The following is a 22146-nucleotide window of genomic DNA, read 5'->3' as shown; positions in this document are numbered from 1 at the left end:
ATTGCCAGAGCATGCAGGGGTGCCACCAAGAAGGCCAAAGCCCTTCTAGAATTCAACCTGGCCAAGAAAGTAAAGCAAAGCAAGAAGGTGTTTGTCATGACATGAACAGCAAAAGGAAGATGAGGGGCGCCGTGGGCCCACTGCTGAACACAGAGGGTGCCCTGGTGACAGGGGATGCAGAGGCCGAACTACTGAATGCCTTCTTTGCTACAGTCTGTACAGACAAGGCCAGCCCTCGAGAAGCCCAGTCCAGCAAGGACAGTAGGATGGCCTGGACAGCAGAGCACTTGGCCTGGGTGGAAGAGGAAGAAGTTAAAGATTTGCTGGCCAAGCTTGAGGCTCATAAGTCAATGGGTCCTGACGGGATGCATCCGAGAGTGCTGAGGGAGCAGCTGATGTGATTGCTGAGCCTCTCTCCATCATTTTTGATCAATCATGGAGCACAGGCGAGGTGCCTGAGGGCTGGAGACAGGCCAATGTCACTGCAGGCTGCAACAAGGGCAGGAAGGATGAGCCAGGAAACCACAGGCTGGTCAGCCTGACCTCCATCCCTGGAAAGGTGATGCAACAACTCATCCTGAATGTCACCACTAAACAGGCAACAGGCACAAGCTGTAACTGAAGAGGTGCCAAAGAGACACAAGGACAAACTTGTTCCCTGTTGAGGTGAGGGAGCACTGGCAGGGGTTGCCCAGATGGGCTGTGGAGGCTCATTCCCTGGAGACATTCCAATCCAGCTGGACAAGTTCCTGTGTGCCTTTCCCTCACCCACTAAGCAGGTCACCTTGTCATAGAAGGAGATCAGATTGGTCCAGCAGGACCTGCCCTTCATAAAGCTGTTTTGACTGGGCTTGAAGCCATCCTCCAGCACAGGCCCCAGGTCAGCTGCACGTCCTGGCAGTGCTGGGTGATAACAGACCATGAGCAGCAACGTGGCCTCGTGGGCAAGAAGCCAATGGCAGCCTGGGGGCATCCAGCAGAGTGTGGGCAGCAGGGCCAGGGAGCTTCTGCTCCCCCTCTGCTCTGCCACATCTGCTGAGGCCTCAGCTGGAGTCCTGTGCCCAGTTGTGGGCTCCCCAGCTGCAGAGGGACAGGGAACTGCTGCAGAGAGGCCAGTGCAGGGACACCCAGATGCTCAGGGGACTGGAGCATCTTCCTTCTGAGGAAAGGCTGCTGGACTTTGGACAGTTCAGCTTGGAGGAGACTGAGGGGGGACCTCGTTAATACTTACAAGTGCTGAAAGCTGCATGCCAAGGAGATGAGGCAGCAGGGAGGGTTTTTCCTGTAGTGTCCAGTGACAGGACAGGGGGTATTGAACAAAAGCTGTAACACAAACAATTCCCCTTAAGGAAAAGCTTCTTTCCTGTTGAGGTGAGGGAGCCCTGGCCCAGGCTGCCCAGGGAGGGTGTGGAGGCTCCTTCTTGGGAGGTTTCCAAACCCACTTGGACACCTTCCTGTTGTAACGGTGCAAGCAATATTCATTCAAAGATGTAGAGAGGCTGGGTAATGCACCTGCAGAGACATACACAGCCAACACAGTGCAACCAACAGAGGGACTCAAAGCCACCCTTCCTTTGCTGGCTACTTCCTTATATGCTGCTTCTGCCCATGTGATCACCCAGGGCCCAACTGATTAACTTGCAGCACCTGTTTCTGATAGTTGGAAGTAGCTTGCCAGCTGCATTAACTTGTCCCCACCATCTTTATTCAAGCTGGCTGGTCCAAGTCATATTTGTACCTACAAATATTTGGTTCTGTCATGCTGTTTGAAGAACTCTGTCCGTCCCTGGGACTTCTTGAGCTACTGCTTGAAACGTGACAGGCCAGACATGGGGAGCACTGGTTAAGGTTTGATGACGGAGCTTTATTGTTTTTACCAAAGCACTTTGCGTCCCTCAAACAACACGGAACAAATCCAGTTTTGTTGACACGAAGGGTAACAAAGAGTTTCCAGCTGTAGAAAATGGTTCTCACAGGGTGAAGAAAGCCAGAAAATCAAACGTACACAAACTGGAAGAAACCCAAGTGCTAAACTCGGTGTCTAAACTACTGAGCAACGATGCAAAAGAAAACTGCTGGTAGGTCCAAGGTTTGCCATGGAGCACAGGGAGGAGCTCATGGAATAGCCCCTGGCATGGGCCCCGCTCAGAGCTGCAGCTGCCCGGTCAGCGACGGGCCCAGAGAGAAGGCCGTCTGCTCCAGGCCCTGCGGAGCCACTCTCGCAGGCTGAGTCTGGAGGGAGCTGCTCTCTCTGCATCTCTCAGGGTGCACTGCGTTTGAGCTGCCAGGTTTGCTACTGACGAGACGGTGTCTTCTGGCAGGTTTTCAAGGGCTGCAACAGAGAGGAACAGAGCTGAGATCAGAGCCTGTGTTCACCCCAGGAACCCCTCCTGCCAGGGCAACCCCCAGCTGTTCCCACAGCCCAGAGGGAGCCGGGCCCAACGGCATCAGCCGGAAGGTGCTGAATACCCCCCGGGCTCCTGACATCTCTCTCTGCTCTCCCTGGCCGGGGCAGGGGCCGCAGCTCCCTTCCCAGGGCCTCTCCTCCTCCCTGCCAGTCCCCGCTGCCGCCCCGCTGCCCTCACTCACCCTCATGGATGGGCTGCAGCAATTCCTGATGCCCCCTCAGGTGCTGCCCGGCGAGCCCTGCGAACGCACAGTCGGTCAGTGCCCCAGCGGCACAGTTGCCTCACAGGTCCCTGCAGCCCGGCCACACGCCCCCCTCCCCTTGGCAGGGCTGAGCCCAGGCTCTTCCCCGGGCGAGCGAGCGCCAGGCGCAGGGCAGGGCTGGCACAGGGCGCAGGGAGCCCCGCGGGCGCCAGGGCCCTGCACCGGGCACTCGCGGCTCCACAGCCACGCGGCTGATTCCTGCGGCCGCGCCACAGCCGGGGCTGGGGCCGAGCTGCAGCGGGGCAGGGAGGGACAGGGGCTGTGTCTCACCCAGGAACCTGACGGCCGCCTCTCGTATGGGCTGCTGATGGCTCCAAAGGCACCGCGCTGCCTGCTGCACATAGTGCGCGGCTCTGCTGCCGCACCCTGACAGCTGCAGACGGACAGGGGACATTGCCCACTTCCAATGTCTTCCTCTTCTCCGGGAGCTTTCTGAGCCTCCTCTTCTTCAGGAAGGCGGCAGCTCCAAGCAGGGTTACCCGAGAGGCCTGCAGACACACAGAGCAGGGAGATGCTACCGCTGCCCAGGGCACAGGACGGGCGTCCTCTCACCCGGGCAAAGCTCATGGCCCTTCCTGGCCCTGGGGACCTCCCGCGGGGACATGGGCAGGTCAGAGATCCTCACCTCTGCCACCTCCGGGCTCTCGGCATGCAGGAGGCAGAGCAGTTCGATCACGTTCTCATACACCCGTGTCTTCATCGGCTGTCTTTCCTTTTTGTTGACAGACTGCATCAGACGTTGGAAGAGCTCAAGGGAGAGCAGCTGCACACTGCTGGTGGTCTGGTGGAAAAGAAAGAGGACAAGAGCTCAGCACCAGCTGCTGCAGGCCCACCTGGGCATGGCTCTGAAAATGCACAGAGCACAAAGGTTCCTGGCAGCAGCCAGTGCCTGTGGTGGGGGACACAAAGCCTTACGTGGTGAAAGAGTGGCTGGAGCCTCCCAGTCAGCTCCAGAACGAGGGTGCTGCAAACTGGGCTGTTGGCAGCCTGGAGCATCATTTTGAGCAAGGAGAGGGTCGTTTCAACCACCTCGTCATCTAGGTCCTGCAGTAGCTCCAGGAGGCTTTCCTGCAGGATCCACATGCTTTTGGCCTGTGTGCAACACGATGCTTGTGGTGAAGCCGTGAAAAGCTGCACTGCCAAAATCACTCCAGTGCTTCAACCCCATGCTGCTGCCTCGGGAGCCAGAAGCCAAAGGCCTGCCTCAAGGGACTTGGGGAGGCCAGCAGGGAGGCAGGAGGGCTGGCAGGAGCTGCCAGAGCTCCCAAAGCACAGCCAAGCCCCAGCTGCATGTCCCCCAGCTCCCCTCACCCAGCCCCATGTCCCAGCTGCATGTCCCTGGCCCTGCTGCCCACACTCTGCTGGATGCCCCCAGGCTGCCATTGGCTTCTTGCCCACGAGGCCACGTTGCTGCTCATGGGCAGTTTCTTATCACCCAGCACTCCCAGGTCTGTCTCCTGGAGCTGCTCTCCAGCAGGTCATCCCCAGCCTGGCCTGGTGCAGGGGGTTGTTCCTCCCCAGCTGCAGGACTCTGCCCTTGCTCTTGGTGAACCTCAGCAGGTTCCTCTGTGCCCAATTCTGAAGCTGGTTGAGACCCCACTGACTGGCAGTGAGAAGTATACAGACATTTTCTGGCAGGGTGTCACACAGCCATAACAAGCTGTACACTATATCCAGCAAAAAGGAGGATGGTGTGAGTGCACAGAAAGGCTGCAGAGCACTAGCAGTCACAACACAGATCAGCTGTTATTTGCACATCTCTGCTTTGGATACACAGAAGACACTGACTGATCAGCAAGTTTAAATGCACCAGTCATGGCAAGGTACAAAACATCCCGGGCACAAGCTAAGGCAATTTCTAATTTCATTCTGTGAAAGCTTATCAGAGGCTCTCCAACAGGGCCACAGCATGATGTTACAGCCTGGGGCTTGGAGACAGCCAGTCCAGGCTGGGGTTTATGTTGTGCAGCATGCCAAACCCAGAATATGGCAGTAAGAGATGAAGCAACACATTTCAGTTTGTCACTTTTCAAGGACAAAGTTGTTCCCTGTTGAGGTGAGACAGCACTGGCAGGGGCTGCCCAGATGGGCTGTGGAAGCTCTTTCTCTGGAGACATTCCAACCCAGCTGGTTCCTGTGTGCCCTGCTCTAGGTGCTGCTGCTCTGGCTGGGGGGGTTGCACTGGATGAGCTCTGCAGCCCCCCTCCAGCCCTTGAGACTCTGTGAATATGAGTGTGCCCAGAAACTGGCTGTTGGGAAACAGTCCTGCAGGTGTTCCACAGGAGACAAACCTGGTAATATCACCTACAGCACAGATGTCCTAGTTCTAGTTTTGTGGGGTTTTGATTTGGTTTCCTAAGACAAAAAGCAAGTTAAGGAATGTTTCCTTCCCAGGCTGTGTGAAGGCTTACCCCAACATGGTATCATTTTTCCACTAAGTGCACACAGCAACAGAAGCTCCTCTCCAAGAACCCCACAGAAGCAGGGAGATGCATTAACCTCTTTTAAAACCTTGCAATTTCTTAGCCATATTGCTTCCTTCTTGTTTGAAGGTGAACCACAGCTCAACTCTTCCTTTAGTTGTACATTTCCCAGCAAACACAATGAATCACTGTTAACTGATAAGGCAGCTTCTTTGGTACTGAATGGCAGGAAAAAATGGGTCTCCCTTCTAGGGAAATCTAAAGGAAGCAGGTTGCTATTTGCACACAAGTTCTGTAAAGTCAGAATTCTGCTGCCACAGGAGCTGCAGCAGATTTCCCGGTGAAGGCAGGTTTGGAATGTGGGAAAGTTCACACATATGTTTCAGTCCCTGCCCTAAGCCAACACTCCTATTTGAACACAGCAGGATGCCCGCTTTCGCTCTAGAAGTGTACTGGGAGCGGGCACTTTCACAGCACTGCAGGCAGGCAGAGGGATGCCGTGCTGGTGAGACGAGCCCTGCTTTGTCCTGCTTTGTTCTGCCACGCCCCCCTGTGGCTGCAAACATCACACCAAACCCGTGCACAATTCCCGAATCCCTCACAAGGAGGCGCTCCCTTCCGAAAACTTCCTTTCTTGATTGGGTATGGCACCGGGGTATACTAGTAAAGGGTGAATCCAGGACAAGAAACAACAGTAACTACACCATCGAGTTTTCACTGTCGAGTGCATCTCCTGCTTTGCATTTCATCTCCCACGACTTCTGTGCCATTTCCACACCTGCAGATAAATGCCTGCTGCTCAGGCTGGCCTGGAGGGGGCTTGCTGAAGGAGGGGGAAGCAGAGAACACTCACCACACACACACACATCCCTCACCAATTTTCCTACTCACAAACATTTTAGAAGCTGAAATATTCACCCTTAGCTTGAGAAAACACAGCACAGGGCTTTTCAGTCCTCTGCTCTGCACTGAGGCACTGCAAGCAGTGCTTTTTGTGAAACAGTAGCAGTTGCCAGGAATTACTTCTCAGCAGAGGCCTTTAATGCACATCAAGAGATTTTGAGCACAGAAAGGACAGTGTCATTGGAGGTGAGGAGAAGACTCCTCAGGGATCTTCAGAAACTCCTTCACATTCCAAACCCACTTCAAACACATGCTACCTTCTATTTACATTCCCCAAAAGCTGCAAGATGACACTCACCTGAGTTCTGGTCAATCCACTGCAGTGAATCCATGTGAGCATTCAAGATTTTACAGATCTGCTGAAGCTGAAGAGAAAGAGAAGGTACAAGTCCTTTGTTACACTACATAAAATCTAAAAGCAGTAAAAGCCAGCCTGCCTGTCCCTGCCTTTGGAATGTGATGCAATCAGATCTCTCATATGTACAGCTCCACTCACTGAGCAGCCACCTTCCCAGGGAAGTGTGCAGCAACTGTGTTGCTTTGCTTCTCTTTACCATCAAGAAAACAGACTGGCTTAGAGCACACACCTGTGGCTTTAGGCTAATTCCAATTCAGACATAGGAAACATCACCACATTAATCATCTTGGGCTTGAGGTGGCAAAAGCAAAAAGGAATGGGGAAAAAACCAGAATCAAGTCTGCAACACTGAAGGGAAATTGTGTCTGAAAAAGAGCTTCTCAGTAAACCCTCAAGGAATATTGAGATCCATTTAATACATATCAGAAAGAGCTGGTAATTCAGATCTTGTTTTCATGAGGGTACAAAAGCAGTGTGAGGAAAAAGGATCAGCTGCTACAGATGGCACCCTGAACAAGATTTAGGTTTGCCCCAGAAAGATGCAGGCAGTGGAGGAGGTAACCACATCAACATTGAGACAGGCCTCTAAAACAAGTTGTAATCCAGGGTAAAATTAGACAAGCAAATAACCAGAGTTCACACCAGAACGAAAGACCTTGAAAACTCTTAAGAGGAGTGCAGAGCACGTAGGTGAGTCAGCCTGGATTGTGTCAGAGTAGTTTTACCCAGAAGAGATCCAACTCAGGGACAAACTACTCCTCCAAGGTTAAAGCTACAAGCAGCATTCACCATGCATTCCATTCAGACAAATGGAAGAGTTAGAACTGTTTCAATATCCTCTGTCTCCTACCAACAAACAAGGAAAGGTTGTGTTTACCGGGTCGCTGGTGTCTGCTGGGCCTCGGGATGTGTTCAGGTGCTCAGTGATGTCCTTCAGGTCTTGTGCCATCCGCTTCAACTGAGCATCGATATTTTCAGCCAGTTTAAAGCTGCACAACATGTGGGAACAAAGGGCAGAATATTGTACTTCAGCAAACCCACTCCCAGTCACACCAGCTAAATAATCACCAGTTTTCTGAGACCGTTTCCCAGACAGCCAGTTCGACCCAACAGCTAAAGAGCTCTTCATGCCCACTCGAGGGTTTCCAGTCACCACTCCCCTGTTTCTAATGCATAAAATCTAAGTTGCCATGCATAAAACAGGATTACATATTTGACAAAGGCCATTGATGGATCAATACTGCACAGAGCAGTGGAACAGGCTGCCCAGAGGGGTTGTGCAGGCTCCTTCCTTGGAGGTCTTCAAGACCCGCCTGGACATGTTCCTGTGTGACCTGATCTAGGTTGACCTGCTTCTGCAGGGGGGTTGGACTAGATGATCTCTAAAGGTCCCTTCCAACCCCTACCATTCTATGATTCTATGTATCCCAACACTGCTTCTTGCTGATTGATCCCCACCACATCAGCCTGCTCATCACACGCTCCAAGGAGCTTCCTGCCTTACGTCCTCTCCCGTTCTTCATCCGCATGCTGCAAGTAGATGGTCCCACTCTGTTCCTTCACAGACTCCTCCAGAGGGGTCAACAAGTCTTCAAGCTCTTTCTGCTGTGATAGAATGAAGTCTAGCTCCTGATCCAGTCTGAAAAGGAAAAACATTAACTAATCAACTCAAAAGTTCTGTGAGCTCTACATCTGCCACACCACAAACACAGGAGCATGCAAAAAGCAAACAATGCCATCAAGTGTTCATAGTTTCATACCTCTTCTGATCAAGTTTCACTTTCTCTACTTCTCTGTGTAATGAAGTAATCTGGAAACACAAGACACTTAATTACATTGTGAAACTCCAAAGTGAACTCGTGAGAGTGGTGGAACAGGAAGCCAGCACCATACCAACGTCTACCAGACACAAGAAATGGTTCCATAAAGACTTCCAGACCAGAAATGGAACAGTGGAAGTTTGGCTTTGAAAGCTCCACCCTAAGGGAAGTTGTTAGCATGGTGTAAGCTCACAGAACAGACTTCCAAGTTTCAGTGCCTGTAGCCCAGTACAGACACACAAGCGAGTCTTTTAAAAGCACACAGATCCAATTCTGCTTGTAAAATACAGATGGGAAAGTCCCACTAGATGTTGCATCTCTAACCCTGATGGCCTTTAAGGATGTAAGCAAGCAAAATCAGGTTCCTCTGGACATTGCCTGACCTTCTCTCCATTCTCTATCAGCGTCCGATCCCAGGCGTTCACTTGTGTGGCTTGGTGAAGGAAGTGTTTCTCTTGGTCTTCCAGTTCCAGGCTCCACTTGTTTATCAAACTCTCCAGCTGGGCATAAGTCATCACTGGAGGGGCACTGGGAGGAAGTGCCACAAAGGCAAAAAGATCAAACACCAAACTATAAAGGTGACAAGATCCCTGCTTCTCCCCCAGGATCCCATCACTAATAACAGCTTCTCTTTGGACACTGGGAGGAAGTGCCACAAAGTCCAAACCACAACATCAAACTCCAAACTATAAAGGTGACAAGATCCCTGCTTCCCCCCCAGGATCCCATCACTAATAACAGCTTCTCCTCCAAAGAGGCAGGGGCTGGCTGGAACACACTCACCTGCTGGCTGTGGTGGTGGTGATGGCAGCTGCAGAAGTCACAGCTCCAATGGCACCAGTTGTAGTTAATGGCTTAAGATTCAAAGCAAAGCCAGAAGCAGTAGTAGTGCCTGAAAGAAGAGATGCAAGTCAAGCAACAGGACACATCTGCTATCTAACACATGGAGAACAGGCCCAGCACACACTTCCAAACACTGGGCAATATGAACTCAAATAGGTCCCTTACACAGAAAGCAAATCCTATGTCTGCCAGGAAGGGAATGAAGGGCACCTTGACACAAAGGCAGTGCACTGTACATACCCAGCTAGTAGGTCCAGTAAAGTGAGGAACTGGCAGCCCTGGACATTTGCCCACACATCCCTCTCAGTCTCATGTTTTACTATTAGACCTAACAACTATCAGCAAACCCAGTTCCTCTCCTGCATCTTGGCAAGAGGTGGGATCTCCAGGTTTTCACAAAACTAAGAGCAGCTATCAGATGCTACTGTCAGCCCCTCACACAGCACTTTTAGGCACCAAGCTCAAACTCTTCACAGTCACATCAGAAACAAGCTTGAGAGAGACCTTGAGAGCTGAGCAGCCATGTCATCATGCTGAAAACTGACTGGTAACCCCATGCAGGAAAGGATGTGCAGTCCCAAACCCAACCACTGTGCAGCAGCAGATTCCACTGCAGGTTTTCACACGAGGGCTGACACAAACAGCACTCATCTCTGCTTTGTTTGCTTTTGAAGGAGAGTTAATAAAACCCAACACTTCAGAACTCATCATATGGAAGAAACAGATGAATGGGGTGTAACTGAATCATAAAACCTCTCTCCCTAAAAGTCCTTCTCCCTTCCCCCATCTGGACACCTCTCCCTCATCCATCAGGGCAATTCTGTACTACACAGGCAGGCCAGAACAGGGGCAGTCAATCTATTTAGTTGACTTGATCCAGATTAAACATCAAAGCCCAGGGGCCTTCCTTCAACCCAGTCCCTTTGCTGTGTGTGGCCAGGCTCTCAGAAGTCATAGGTAACTGTGCCTTTGGGGAGATGGGAAAAGAGGATCAGGGAAAGATGTGGAGAGCATTGGAAATTAGAACTGCTGCACTGCTACATTAGTGTGGCCCCATTAGTGGAGCTCCCTTCTCTTCAGCTACTTGCAGCATCTAGTTCTTACTAGTGGCAGTGCTTGTTGTACCAGCTGTTGTTCCAGGAACCTTCAGTCCAAAGCCAAGTGATCCAAGACTGGCTGTCCCAGTGGAAGGGGCAGTAACTGGAAACAGAAGACAATATTAAGAGTTTGCATAACCCATTAAACACAGCATCCCATTGAAAAGCTCTACCCTTGCCTGCTCACCCATCTCTGTCTGCTCTGTATTTGTGTTAAGGAGGATCATTGTTATTCTTCCAGGCAACTTTATCAACCCTGGTGCCAAGCTACCATTGCTTCTCTTTACCTGTTTGGAATTATCTAACATTTAACTGCTATCAAATGCTAAGAGAAGCCAAGGTTTCTGGACACTGTCAGGCAGCAAAGGCAATCTCTGCACAAGCCTACAGCTAAAGCAATACCATTGCACATACTACAGGAAACACCCTGGTCACATCTCAGCTGCCTGGGAACAACCCCCCTATTAGCATCTAACAACAAATTTCAGATACCCTGATAAACAGAGAACACCCACTTGCTTAAAAGCATTCTTAAACACTAAGATTAAGGTCAGTTTTGGAATTAGAGTAGCAATGCAAGTGCTGCAGTGCTAGGCAAAACAGAAGTTATTAAACTGCTGCACGTGGCATCTACAAACTGCAGCAGCTCATCAGCTAAACATAATTAGCATGGCTTTAACATAAAACTTGTGAAGGGCCTTGGGAGCAGCTGCCTAAATTCTTAGAGGTAGGGGTAGGACAGCATGGTGTATGGAACAGTAGCATTAACCCTGGTAAAGAGCAACACTGGCTGTAGCTAGTTTCCATAATCAAAAGAAACTGAAGTGTTAATGCCTCACTGAAGACTCAGAAAGGGAGCTGTTAGGACTGTCTTCAAACCTGGGCTACTGCCTTTAAAGCTATCAGAAAACTGACACTACTTGCTGCCATGAAACTCATTTTGCAAGAGGAAACTTGCCAGTTATTAGCAGGGAAACTTGCAAGCACATAGTAGTGGGAATATTTGTTTTTGGCACCCTGCATCTCTACCATCCCAGGCCACTGTAAAGACGTGCAAACACTTAATGCAAGAGTCAAGGACTGACATAACCAGACTCAAGGACAAGTAGCTAAAACAAGACAGTAGCTAAAACACCACTAGAAAGCTAATTTGTGGTGGTACTACCCAGAGAAACACCAAAACAGCTAAAAGTGCCCTGTGTTGCTTGCCCACTCTGAATCTAAAGTGTGCTTGAGCTTAAACAAAACTCTCACGCCTCACCTTTGAAGACAGTTTGCAAAGAGGGGAGGTGGCAAACAGTGAGAAGAGCTGGTCTTCTGAATTCTCTATTACCCCAGCATCTACAGCTCCACCACTACCAGCTGCCACCAACCATGCTGCTCATTTATTCCCCTAACAGATGAAACCTGCATGTTGTGACTTACGTGAGAGGCCTGTGGCGGTAGACGACGTCGGTGCTGAAGAACTCACTATAGATGAAAACAGGGTAGGCCCTGTTGTGCCAAGAATGGAGGTTGTGGTGGTGGCTGCAGTTGTGGCAGCTGTGGATGTTACTGCAAAAAGAAAAAGCATCTACCTTGTACAACCAGACCACAGCAAGCTCTCACCCATTTCAGAAGAGGCGTGCTGAGGAGGGGACACACATCTGCCCATTTCCACCAGGCTTTTGAGGATGGAAGGGCTTCAAACTACTCCTCCTCGTTTTCTACTTCAGGCTTATCTTTATTACAGTGTACCCCTGAAACCCCTGGCTCCTTCCCACTGCACTCAAGCAAGAATTACAGAAGAGAACAAGGCACAGGGAACACAATCAAAAGCATGGGATGCTCAGGTGAATGGCTGTATGAACTGCCACAGATCACTGATGCTCTTGCAAATTCACAAGCACTTCTAGCTCATTACCAGACTCCAGCTTAGAAAACTATTCCCAGAAGGACAGCAGATTCACCAAGTCTCAAGTAATTATTTCCTGAAACAATTTCCTACCTCCAGGTTTGCTTCCAAAGGCCAGAGTAGGTCCCTGGCTGCTACTGGCAGTCAGCGTTGCTGTGGGTGCACTAGTGGCTGCTGTTGAAGTCAATGATCCAAAGCTTAGACCTGCAACAAGCAGAAGGAAATGGAAATTACAGTTGTTTTACTACAGAGACACTGTGGGTTCTGCTGATCACAACAGTCAAGGTAGAAGGGGTAGGAGTATAAGAAAAACAATGTTATTCAGTCATAGACTCACAGCATGGTGGGGGTTGGAAGGGACCTTTAGAGCTCATCCAGCCCAAGCCCCTGCCAAAGCAGCTCCCACAGGAACATGGCCAGGAGGGTCTTGAAGAGCTCCAGAGCAGGAGCCTCCACACCCTCCCTGGGCAGCCTGGGCCAGGGCTCCCTCACCTCAGCACTGAAACACTTTCTCCTTATGTTTCAATGGAACTGTCTGTGTTGCAGCTTCATCCCATCACCCCTTGTCCTGGCACTGGATACAACAGAGAGAAAGTGCTGCCCCAAGCTCCTGACACCCACCAGTGAGAGATTTGGAGCTATGAATGAGCTGCCCCCTCAGTCTCCTCTTCTCCAGCCTGAACAGCCCCAGGGCCCGCAGCCTTTCCTCACAAGGAAGATGCTCCAGTCCCCTGAGCATCTGGGTGGCCCTGCACTGGCCTCTCTGCAGCAGTTCCCTCTGGAGCTGGTGTGGTAAGTACTCTTGTACTGTCCCAGAAATGAACTGGAGCTAACACAGGCATTGTGTAAAAAAGATTTCCAAGAATAATGCTGACACAGACAAGCATCACCCTGCCCCAGAGCTGCTGACCTTCCCTCCAAGGCAGGCACTGTCACCAACAAGTAGACCAAAAGCTCTGCAGGAGGAGGCAGGTTCCTGCCATCAGGGAGGTTACCTTTGGCATTGTGGGCCAGGCTCATCCTGCAGCACCTCCTCCCCATCACTGCCAGCCCCTTCCCTCTGCACCAGCAAACCCATTCAAAACACTTTAGAAGGGCTTCAAATGCAACAAGCACTTTCTACACACATTGGCAGAACTATTTCAGCCTCACTCCCTAAACCCAAAGGCTCACCAGCAGTTGTCATTCATCACAGGTGACCCCAGGCAAGCATCTCAGAAAACCCATCAATTGCAGCTTCATTTGTCACCAGCAGCAGCTGGAGGTTGAAGAATCTAATTCATGGTTACAAATGCATCAAGGGTGGGTGTGAGGAGGCTGGAGCCAGGCTGTGCTCAGGGATGGCCAGTGGCAGGACAAGGGGCAACAAACTGAGGTTCCAAAGAGACACAAGGACAAAGTTGTTCCCTGTTGAGGTGAGGGAGCACTGGCAGGGGCTGCCCAGATGGGCTGTGGAGGCTCCTTCTCTGGAGACATCCCAACCCAGCTGGATGAGTTCAAGTGTGCCTTACTCTAGGTGGTGCTGCCCTGGCAGGGGAGTTGCACTGGATGAGCTCTCCAGGCCCCTTCCAGCCCTTGAGACTCTGTGGATCTCCACACCATCCCCAGCTATCCTCTGTGCTGACAGGCTTCCTGACTACAGCAGCCATCTGAAGCCCTGGCACTCACCTGTGGTCTGTCCCCCAAGGCTGAAGGGGGCTGCTGACTGGGTTGCAGTTCCCAAGGTGGCAGCAGTGGTGGCAGCAGTTGCTGTCCCAAAGGTCAGCCCGGTGGATGGTGCTTGGGGAGCTGCGGTGCCGATGTTGAAGGTGCTTGTGCCAGCCTGAGTTGTGCTACCACTGGAAAAAGTAAATCCTCCAATTGTCCCAGACTGAGCTGTGGTGGTGCTGCTGCTGCTGCTGGTGGTGGTGCCAGCAGATCCAAACACAAAGCCAGTAGGGGCTGCTGCTTGACTCGAGGCCACGCTGGTTGGTGCAGACCTACCAAATGCAAAGCCCCCTGCGATTCCAGTAGCTTGTGTTGCAGCACTGCCTCCAAAGCTTAACTTTGGTGCATTCATCCTAGAGAAGAAAAGAAGCCAATCTGTTGGAGATGAATATCTACTCAATTTCAAGGCTTTCTAACAGTTTGCTGCCAGCAGAAATCACCCTTCCAAAGGCCATGCACTCAGTCAGGGGTGTGTTGCAAGTTTGGCAATGTCTACACCACAACCCTTGTCATCTGAAGTCCTCTTCAGTCTCTTTATACTAACTCCCTCTTAAATTACCTTCACCCAGCCAGGCACCAGAAGACATTTATAGCAGTGTAAGTGAAGTTGCTTACTCTCTCAGCTCTCACACCTCCTTTTGCACTTCTTCTATATAAGACTATATTTTTCAACTAACTCTTAGTGCCAGTCCCCATTGCAGCTCCCTTCCCAATGCTCCCATCTGGCAAGCTTCAACAACAGCAGGTTGGAAGAATCACTTCCAAGCTTACAGCCCCTCCCAAGGACAAAATGGTCCTACTTGGCTGAAGAAACATTCTGAGTGCTCCACATTTGGATCAGAAAGGACAAGATGTTTCATGCTGAGACACAAAGCTGTATCATTTCTTCATGCAAGCATCCATACCCCAATTACAGACCAAAATGTGAAACAGCTCATTCTCAATGCCCATCTGAAAAAAGGCAGCACTGACACAAACACATTGCACTAAAGATGCTTCCCAGAGTGCTCCAGTCAATTGGGGCACAAGAGTAAGGGGTTTGCTGCCTGAGAATTACTTGCAGTAATTACTTGCACTTCCCAGGGGCATCGCCCACAGAAACACAGAGTCTCAAGGGCTGGGAGGGGCCTGGAAAGCTCAGCCAGTGCAACCCCCCTGCCAGGGCAGCACCACCTAGAGCAGGGCACACAGGAACCAGCTGGGTTGGGATGTCTCCAGAGAAGGAGCCTCCACAGCCCATCTGGGCAGCCCCTGCAGAGCTCAGCCAGTGCAACCCCCCTGCCAGGGCAGCACCACCTAGAGCAGGGCACACAGGAACTCCTCCAGCTGGGTTGGAATGTCTCCAGAGAAGGAGCCTCCACAGCCCATCTGGGCAGCCCCTGCCAGTGCTCCCCAGCGCCCAGGGCCGCCCAGCACCCGCTCCCCGGGGCCCGTCGGCCCCGCGCCCCTCACCCCAGAGGGAACACGGTGGTTGTGGGAGCCGCAGTCGCCGTGGTCGGCGTCCCGAAGCTGAAGCTGGGGGGCTGCGTGGCGGCGGCCGGCTTGCTGAAGGAGAAGGGCTGGCTGCTGGCCGGCGTCTGGGCCGTGCTGCCGAAGCTGAAGCCCCCCGAAGCGGCGGGCGTGGAGAACGAAAAGCCCGTCGTGGCCGTGGTGCCGGTCGTCTTCGGTGTGCCCAAACCGAAGCCGCTGCCCGCCGCGCCCGACCCGAAGCCGAAGCTCATGGCTGCTGCGGGACGGAGCCCCAGCCCCGGAGCCAGGCCCAGTCCCGGCCGGAAGCGGAAACCCAACCGCCCCGCGCGCGGCCCAGCAAAGCACCGCCCCCTCCGTCGCCGGCCAACCACCGGCCGCGTTTTCCCCGCCCTCAGCAGTCATTGGCCGCTCCAGCCGCCACTCCCGGTAAGCCCGGTCGGATTGGCTGGTGACGTCGAGGCGAGGCGCGAGGGGCGGCGGTTCCCCGTTGCCGTGGCGACGCGGACGCGGCGGCGGCTGGGCCGGGGCCTGGCGGCGGCTGGAGCGGCGCGGAGCGGGGCGCGGGGTCGAGAGCCGCGGCGTGTCCGTCCCCCCGCGGCTGGGCACACAACCCGTGCGCGAACGCCTGCCCGGGCCCTCGGGGGCAGCGCTGGGCCGAGGCGACCCGCTGCCCTCGCTGTGGCTGCGGTGGCTACAGATGCGTGTGGAGGTGGGGCCTGCTGTTAGCTCGGTGGCCGCTGTGAGGCTTGGGCTGCGATTGCAATAAGTGCTAAAGAGTCTATAAGCTGAGGCATTGGAAGGGGCTGCCCAGGGAGCTGCTGGAGTCACCGTCCCTGGAGGGGTTTCAGAGCTGGGTGGCTGTTGCACTGAGGGCAATGGGCTGGTGGGTGATGGGGCTGGGACAGAGGCTGCACCCCATGGGCTGAAAGATCCCTTCCAGCTGAGACCACTCTGTGATTCTAGGAAAGGTGGAGTATGTTCTGTTATATATGTTTTAACATCATGCATGTAAAAGTTTGGCTGAACTTTATCCTTTGTAGAACACCCAGTAGGAAAATTGTGCTTTCCAAGTTGTACAGGACACATTTTGTTCCTTCTTCACATGTCACTTGTTTTTTGGTGCATAGGTGAGTGGCAGGTATTGATATGGACAGTCTTTCCTCAGGCCCTTCTCTGCAGTTGCTTGCCAAGCTGCTTCATGATACTCAAGAAGATGATGATGATGATGAACATGTGGTGAGTCTTTCATCAGAAGTACTGCTTCTTTTACATGTTGTACCATGACCTTATTAACTGAGGAGAAGTGAAGCTCTCTTTCCCAGAGTATGTGAACAGGAACTTTGAAGGTCTTGGACTGACTTGAAACACAGAAACACAGTGTCACAAGCTCTTGAGGGAGAGACTAGGAAGGTGCCCCAGGAAAACAAGGAGAGATTGTGACCACAAGATGGGAGGGAGATTTAGTTTTTCAGCTTGAAAGAAGTGAGAACTTGTACTTGAAAGAGCTTTAGATACTTTACACTTCCCCCTGCTTCTCCCTGAAGTCTGCTGGAGGTGAAGGCAATTGCAGCTGAATGCTGCATGTGGAGGGAAAAAAGTTGCTGCTCAACTTCTGAGTAAAGACTAAAATAGCCAGAGGCAGCCAAGTGAACTCATTCTGTGTGCCAGGCGTTGAAGGACTGTAGAGATAATTGGTCATTGAAGTACAATAGATATGTTGGTGATTGTAGAATAGGAAAGGGTGGGTAATCATTTGAAGGTGAGTGGTCTGAATCACTGATGAGAGAAGCATCTTTCCCTTCTCTATCCATTCACCTCAGGACTAGGTGAAAATCACAGCTTTTGGAAACCATGCAGCTGCTGCTTTTCTCAAGGCCTGCATGGGAGGAGTAGCCCAGGAGGGCCAGAGGTGCTGACAAACACAATGTAGAGGGCCTCTGTGAAGGCTCAGAGACTGCCAGGTCTCTTAAGAGTTTGAACAAGTCATGTTATGACATGGATAACAAAAACTGCAAACTCCTCAGTGTTCCTCTAATGCACTCAGCAAAGAGCCAGCTGGCTGCCCCAGCAGCTGTGGGCAAGTATTGGTAAAGATGGAAATGTTGGGCATCAAAGGGGTTCATATGCCTTGAAGTTTCCTTTCAGTAGGGGGTAGATGTGATCCTTCACACTCCAGCTACACTTTAGCTGCTTGCTGGCTGCCTTTTAAAAGTGGCATTATTGCTGTACATCTTTGCAGTCAACATCCTGATTTTGAAAGAATTTGTTTACATCTTATTAATGAAATGAGTGACACTTCAGAGACAGCAATGGCAAACTGCCACAAGGGATGGCAATTAAGTCTGAGTCAATCTGGGGAAATGGAAATCTTTATTTTGATTTAATTGAATGTTCTGTGCATGTGAGGCACTGTTATCAAACCAAAGGGATCTTCACATATAGAGGAATGCCTCACATAGGCCTATTAGCACTAAATTGATTCATAATTAGAGGGAAATGTTGTTGCCTCATATGACTTTGACTGTCAAAAGGAAACCTGTAGCACCCTCAGCTTCCTGGCAGGCAAAGCATGGAAGTTTTTGCCAGAGTGCTGTGGAAGCTAATGCTCAGAAAGCACAGCTGTCTGTAACACAGGGCTTTGGGGAGTACTGCTCAAACCCACTGGGGCAAGGTCACTTTCTGCTGGGTGAGTGTGACAAGGAAAGAAGGTTCAGTGGATCCTAGCAGGGATTTGTTTGACCTTATTTGGTATTTATTGACATAATTGTTACTGAGCTGGGCTCTATGTAGTTAATTGAAGCTGCATTTGCCTTTTTTTCCTCAGCCTCACTGTTCAGTTAATGCCATGACTCCTGGGACTATTGGACCAGGAAAGAGAGAGACCACTGGTAAGGAGGAGTGTCTGTGTGGTTTAATGTTCAGTGCCATGGTAGCAGACTGTAACAGCTGTAGTAAGTTACCAGTAATAGGGTTTGCTTGAGTCAGAGAGAGGTCATTGACCTCCAAGATGGAAACAGCATTACATTTTACACTGTAAAATTCTTCTGGTCCTGAAAGTTTAGCTGCAAAATAACCCCCACAAAAACACACAGAAAAGGTAACTCCAGATCACAGCAGCCTCCAGTGATGATGAGAAACAGAGTACAGAGCACAGCCTGGACATGGGCTGAGGGGAATCATAACTGAGCAGCCAAAAGCTCCACATGGAGATGTTAGTGCTCACTCAGAGCAAACAAGGAAGATGGACTTCTAGGTACTCACCTGAAGGGGTCTTCATGGAGTCGACTGTGTGGATTTGAGCCTATGCCTATGATGAGGAAAAGCTAGAGAGTGTGTTGTGAAGCACAGTTGTGCCATGCTCCCTCACTGAAGTGTCACAACCCTATTTAGACCACATCTAGAAACAAGAGCTTTGTTCAGTGCTGCCCTCAACAGTCCAAGAGACATTTTTCAGTTCCTGCACCTACTTCTTTGCCTGGAAACACTGGACAATTCCAGACTTTACCTGGCCACAGGTGTTCTGGCACTATGTGGAAAAGCAGACTCTCAGACAGTGAGAACAGATATGTTCAGGCTTCCTAAACTGGTGTGAATCATACTCAGGAAAGAAAAGAAGACAAGTTTAGCCTTGGCACAGTAAATGTAAAGTTGTTCCTGGAGCTTAGTTATGAGCTGTAAGAAAGGCCAGCAAGGACTAGGATGACTGTAGCAGCAAAGGAACTGTTGCAAATATAACAAATAGAGTAGTTTTGCTTGGGATTCCAACAATAGCCAGAGATTCTTACTATAAAAACCTTCAAGCTGGAGATTTACCAGCTTACCTTTCCATGTAGGACAGGCATAAACCAGGGTATCCTGCCTGTGAGCTGTCATGTGTCTTCTGTACCTTATCTGGTCTGTGCTCAATAATTAAGGGGAAGAGCTGGATTTCTGTGTGAGAAAGGAGGTCCTTTTGTAAATGACTCTGCCCACATAAAAATCTCATGTTGAGGGGCTTGGGGAGGATTAATATTTCACACTGCTACACTTCACCCATTTTTGAAGTGCTAGATATTTTATGCCTGAAAGGGGGATTTCCTTGACATGGAGGTTGGATAAAGCAGACTTAAAGGAAAGGAAAACATTCTGTCTTCCTTCTGCATTCTGAGCTGAAGGAGACTGTGGGCATTAACTAGAATGCTTTTAGTACAAAGGCTTTTTTCTGAAGCCTAGGAAAAGCTGAAGTTTTCAGCAAACCTAAAGGATCAGAGACATTCCAGTCTATGACAGGATGATTTTTCTCATCACTTGCAGATACTTTCCAAGTGAAACCTGGAAATGATAAAACTATTTGGAATACAGAGGAAGTCCCAGAAGGATCTGAATTTGAGGATTCCTGGGACCCTAGAGAACAACCAGAGTAAGTGAGCTGAGACTACCTGTATGGGCTTTACAGGGCATTAGTGGAAACAGCAGTTAAACAGCATTGTTGTGGTTTAACCCCAGGCAGCAGCTATTACCCCACAGCTGCTCACTCACTCCTGATGGGATGGTGAGGAGAACCAAAAGCAAGTAAAGCTCATGGGTTGGGATAAGAACAGTTTAATAATGGAAACAAATAATAAAATATATCTGTTATTGTTACTATAATGAAAAGGAAGATGACAGGATCATGAAATAAAGCCCAAGAGAGACAAGTGGCGCCCAATGCAGTTGCTCAATGCCCACTGACCCATGCTCAGCCAGTCCCTGAGCTGTGACCTGTCTCTCCCAGCCAACTCCCTCCAGTTTATATACTGGCCATGACCTCATATGGTATGGAATATTCCTTTGATCAGTTTGGGTCAGCTGTCCTAGCTGTATCTCCTCCCAGTTTCTCATGTTCCTCCAACCTTCGTGATGGCAGGCCATGAGAAGCCAAAAAACAAAATCCTTGACTTAGGATAAGTGCTACTTAGCAACAACTAAACCTCAGTGTGTTATCAACACACTAAATCCAAACCACAGCCTGTGCAAGCTGCTAGGGAGAAAATTAACTCTGTCCCAGCTGAAATCAGGACAAACATCTACTGCATTTGAGTGAAGCAGCCATCTGAAAAGCTCGTGTCATGGAAGGAGAAAGGAAGGATATCAGTGTTGCATCTAAAGCAACATGTGAGAAGCAGTTTTAATGTCTCCCTTGCAAGCCCTCTGATCTCATAATATACAGTTGGTTTTTCTTATCATAAGATTACTTGTAGTGTCAGTATAAAGTGGGATTAGGAGGGGAAGCTGGCCAGCCAAATGACTTACAGGCCTTCAAGTCTGCCATTTGTGTGCAATACCTGTCTTTTCCCACTGTAACTGAGATACATTCATTTTTCATACTCATAAATTCATAAAGTGCTCCAACTTAACATTTGCATTTCAAAGAATTAAGTTCTTTAAGTGACAAATAGTACTCCAGGAAGGAAGGTTATATGCAGGCAGTTCTGAGCTTTCAGATCTTGTCATTCATTCTCAGTCTCTCAAGGGATAACCTAAAACCAGAGACTCTTCCCTCACTCCTAGAAAAACAACAACAAACGCATTCTTGAAACAGATACAACCAGGCATGTCATCTGTAGTTTGTAAGGGTCAAAAAGCCTTCAGGGTCAGACCATCATTGTGTCCTGATGCCGTATCCTGGAGTGCCACAGGCTGGAGCAGATGGACTGAAGCCCATGAGGCTGCACATTGTACATTAGTTTGTAGTCCAGCATCCTCGTTTTCCTCTGCATCTAAGTCATGCCATGAAGTGCTTCATTTCCTGGGACTGGGACCTGAATTCAGACTCAGCTCAGCAAATGATTTGGCATTTACCTATAGCCTCACATATGGCTCTGCTTGAAACTGTCACCTGTGAGGTATAGAATCACTGAATGGGAAGGGTTGGAAGGGACCTTTAGAGATCATCCAGCCTAATCCCCCTGCAGAAGCAGGTTCACTTAGATCAGGTCACACAGGAACGTGTCCAGGTGGGTTTGAAGCCCTTCAGAGCAAGAGCCTCCACACCCTCCCTGGGCAGCCTGGGCCAGGGCTCCCTCACTCAAACACTCCAACAGTTTCTCCTTGTGTTTCAATGGAACTGTTTGTGTTGCAGCTTCATCCCATCACCCCTTGTCCTGCCACTGGATACAACAGAGAGAAAGTGCTGCCCCAAGCTCCTGACACCCACCAGTGAGAGATTTGGAGCTATGAATGAGATGCCCCCTCAGTCTCCTCTTCTCCAGCCTGAACAGCCCCAGGGCCCGCAGCCTTTCCTCACAAGGAAGATGCTCCAGTCCCCTGAGCATCTGGGTGGCCCTGCACTGGCCTCTCTGCAGCAGTTCCCTGTCCCTCTGCAGCTGGGGAGCCCACAACTGGGCACAGGACTCCAGCTGAGGCCTCAGCACATGTGGCAGAGCAGAGGGGGAGCAGAAGCTCCCTGGCCCTGCTGCCCACACTCTGCTGGATGCCCCCAGGCTGCTGTTGGCTTCTTGCCCACGAGGCCACGTTGCTGCTCATGGGCAGTTTCTTATCACCCAGCACTCCCAGGTCTGTCTCCTGGAGCTGCTCTCCAGCAGGTCATCCCCAGCCTGGCCTGGTGCAGGGGGTTGTTCCTCCCCAGCTGCAGGACTCTGCCCCTGCCCTTGGTGACCTTCAGCAGGTTCCTCTGTGCCCAACTCGCAGCCTGACCAGCTCTCACTGCCTGGCAGCTCAGCCTCTGGGGAATCAGCCAGTGCTCCCAGTTTGGTACCAGCAGGGAACTCACTGAGGGTCCCTCTGTCCCCTCATCCAGGTGCTTGATGAAGATGTTGAACCAGACTGGCCCCAGAACCCATCCCTGTGGAACTCCACTGGCCACAGGCCTCCAACCTGACTCTGTGCCATTGATCAGCACCCTCTGGGCTCTGTCATTCAGCCAGTTCTCCATCCACCTCACCTCCACTCATCCAGCCCACACTGCCTGAGCTTTCTGATG

The 22146-nt window shown here is 50.9% G+C and overlaps 2 protein-coding genes across 4 annotated transcripts; one reads left to right on the top strand and one right to left on the bottom strand.

The window, feature by feature from the left end:
• Positions 1-1852: 1852 nt before the first annotated feature.
• Positions 1853-15472, bottom strand: LOC133626646 (nuclear pore glycoprotein p62-like). Of its 3 annotated transcripts, XR_009819703.1 has the most exons (16): positions 15168-15472; positions 13677-14068; positions 12102-12212; positions 11540-11668; positions 10122-10217; positions 8958-9066; positions 8558-8702; positions 8115-8164; positions 7859-7993; positions 7232-7343; positions 6295-6361; positions 3586-3762; positions 3296-3451; positions 2941-3158; positions 2590-2646; positions 1853-2332 (listed from the first exon to the last, which is right to left on the bottom strand). XR_009819703.1 is itself a non-coding variant. In XM_062007080.1 (12 exons), exons 1-12 carry the CDS (start codon positions 15434-15436, stop codon positions 4997-4999), a joined length of 1644 nt encoding a protein of 547 aa, XP_061863064.1. In that variant the 5' UTR covers positions 15437-15472; the 3' UTR covers positions 4982-4996. The 3 variants fall into 3 exon arrangements, 2 of the variants coding, with proteins under 2 accessions (XP_061863064.1, XP_061863063.1); XM_062007080.1 differs by lacking the exons at positions 1853-2332; positions 2590-2646; positions 2941-3158; positions 3296-3451; positions 3586-3762 and adding an exon at positions 4982-5025; XM_062007079.1 differs by lacking the exons at positions 1853-2332; positions 2590-2646; positions 2941-3158; positions 3296-3451; positions 3586-3762 and adding an exon at positions 5724-5871.
• A 277-nt stretch (positions 15473-15749) lies between these two features.
• LOC133626651 (dynein axonemal assembly factor 6-like) lies at positions 15750-22146 on the top strand. The gene is made up of 5 exons (XM_062007089.1): positions 15750-15894; positions 16351-16421; positions 18010-18073; positions 19479-19584; positions 21964-22146. Exons 3-5 carry the CDS (start codon positions 18031-18033, stop codon positions 22133-22135), a joined length of 321 nt encoding a protein of 106 aa, XP_061863073.1. The 5' UTR covers positions 15750-15894; positions 16351-16421; positions 18010-18030; the 3' UTR covers positions 22136-22146.

Source organism: Colius striatus, chromosome 13 (genome assembly GCF_028858725.1).
Source record: "Colius striatus isolate bColStr4 chromosome 13, bColStr4.1.hap1, whole genome shotgun sequence".
NCBI lineage: Eukaryota > Metazoa > Chordata > Aves > Coliiformes > Coliidae > Colius > Colius striatus.
The sequence above is the reverse complement of the archived record's forward strand: the minus strand, read 5'-3'. Positions and strand labels throughout refer to the sequence as shown.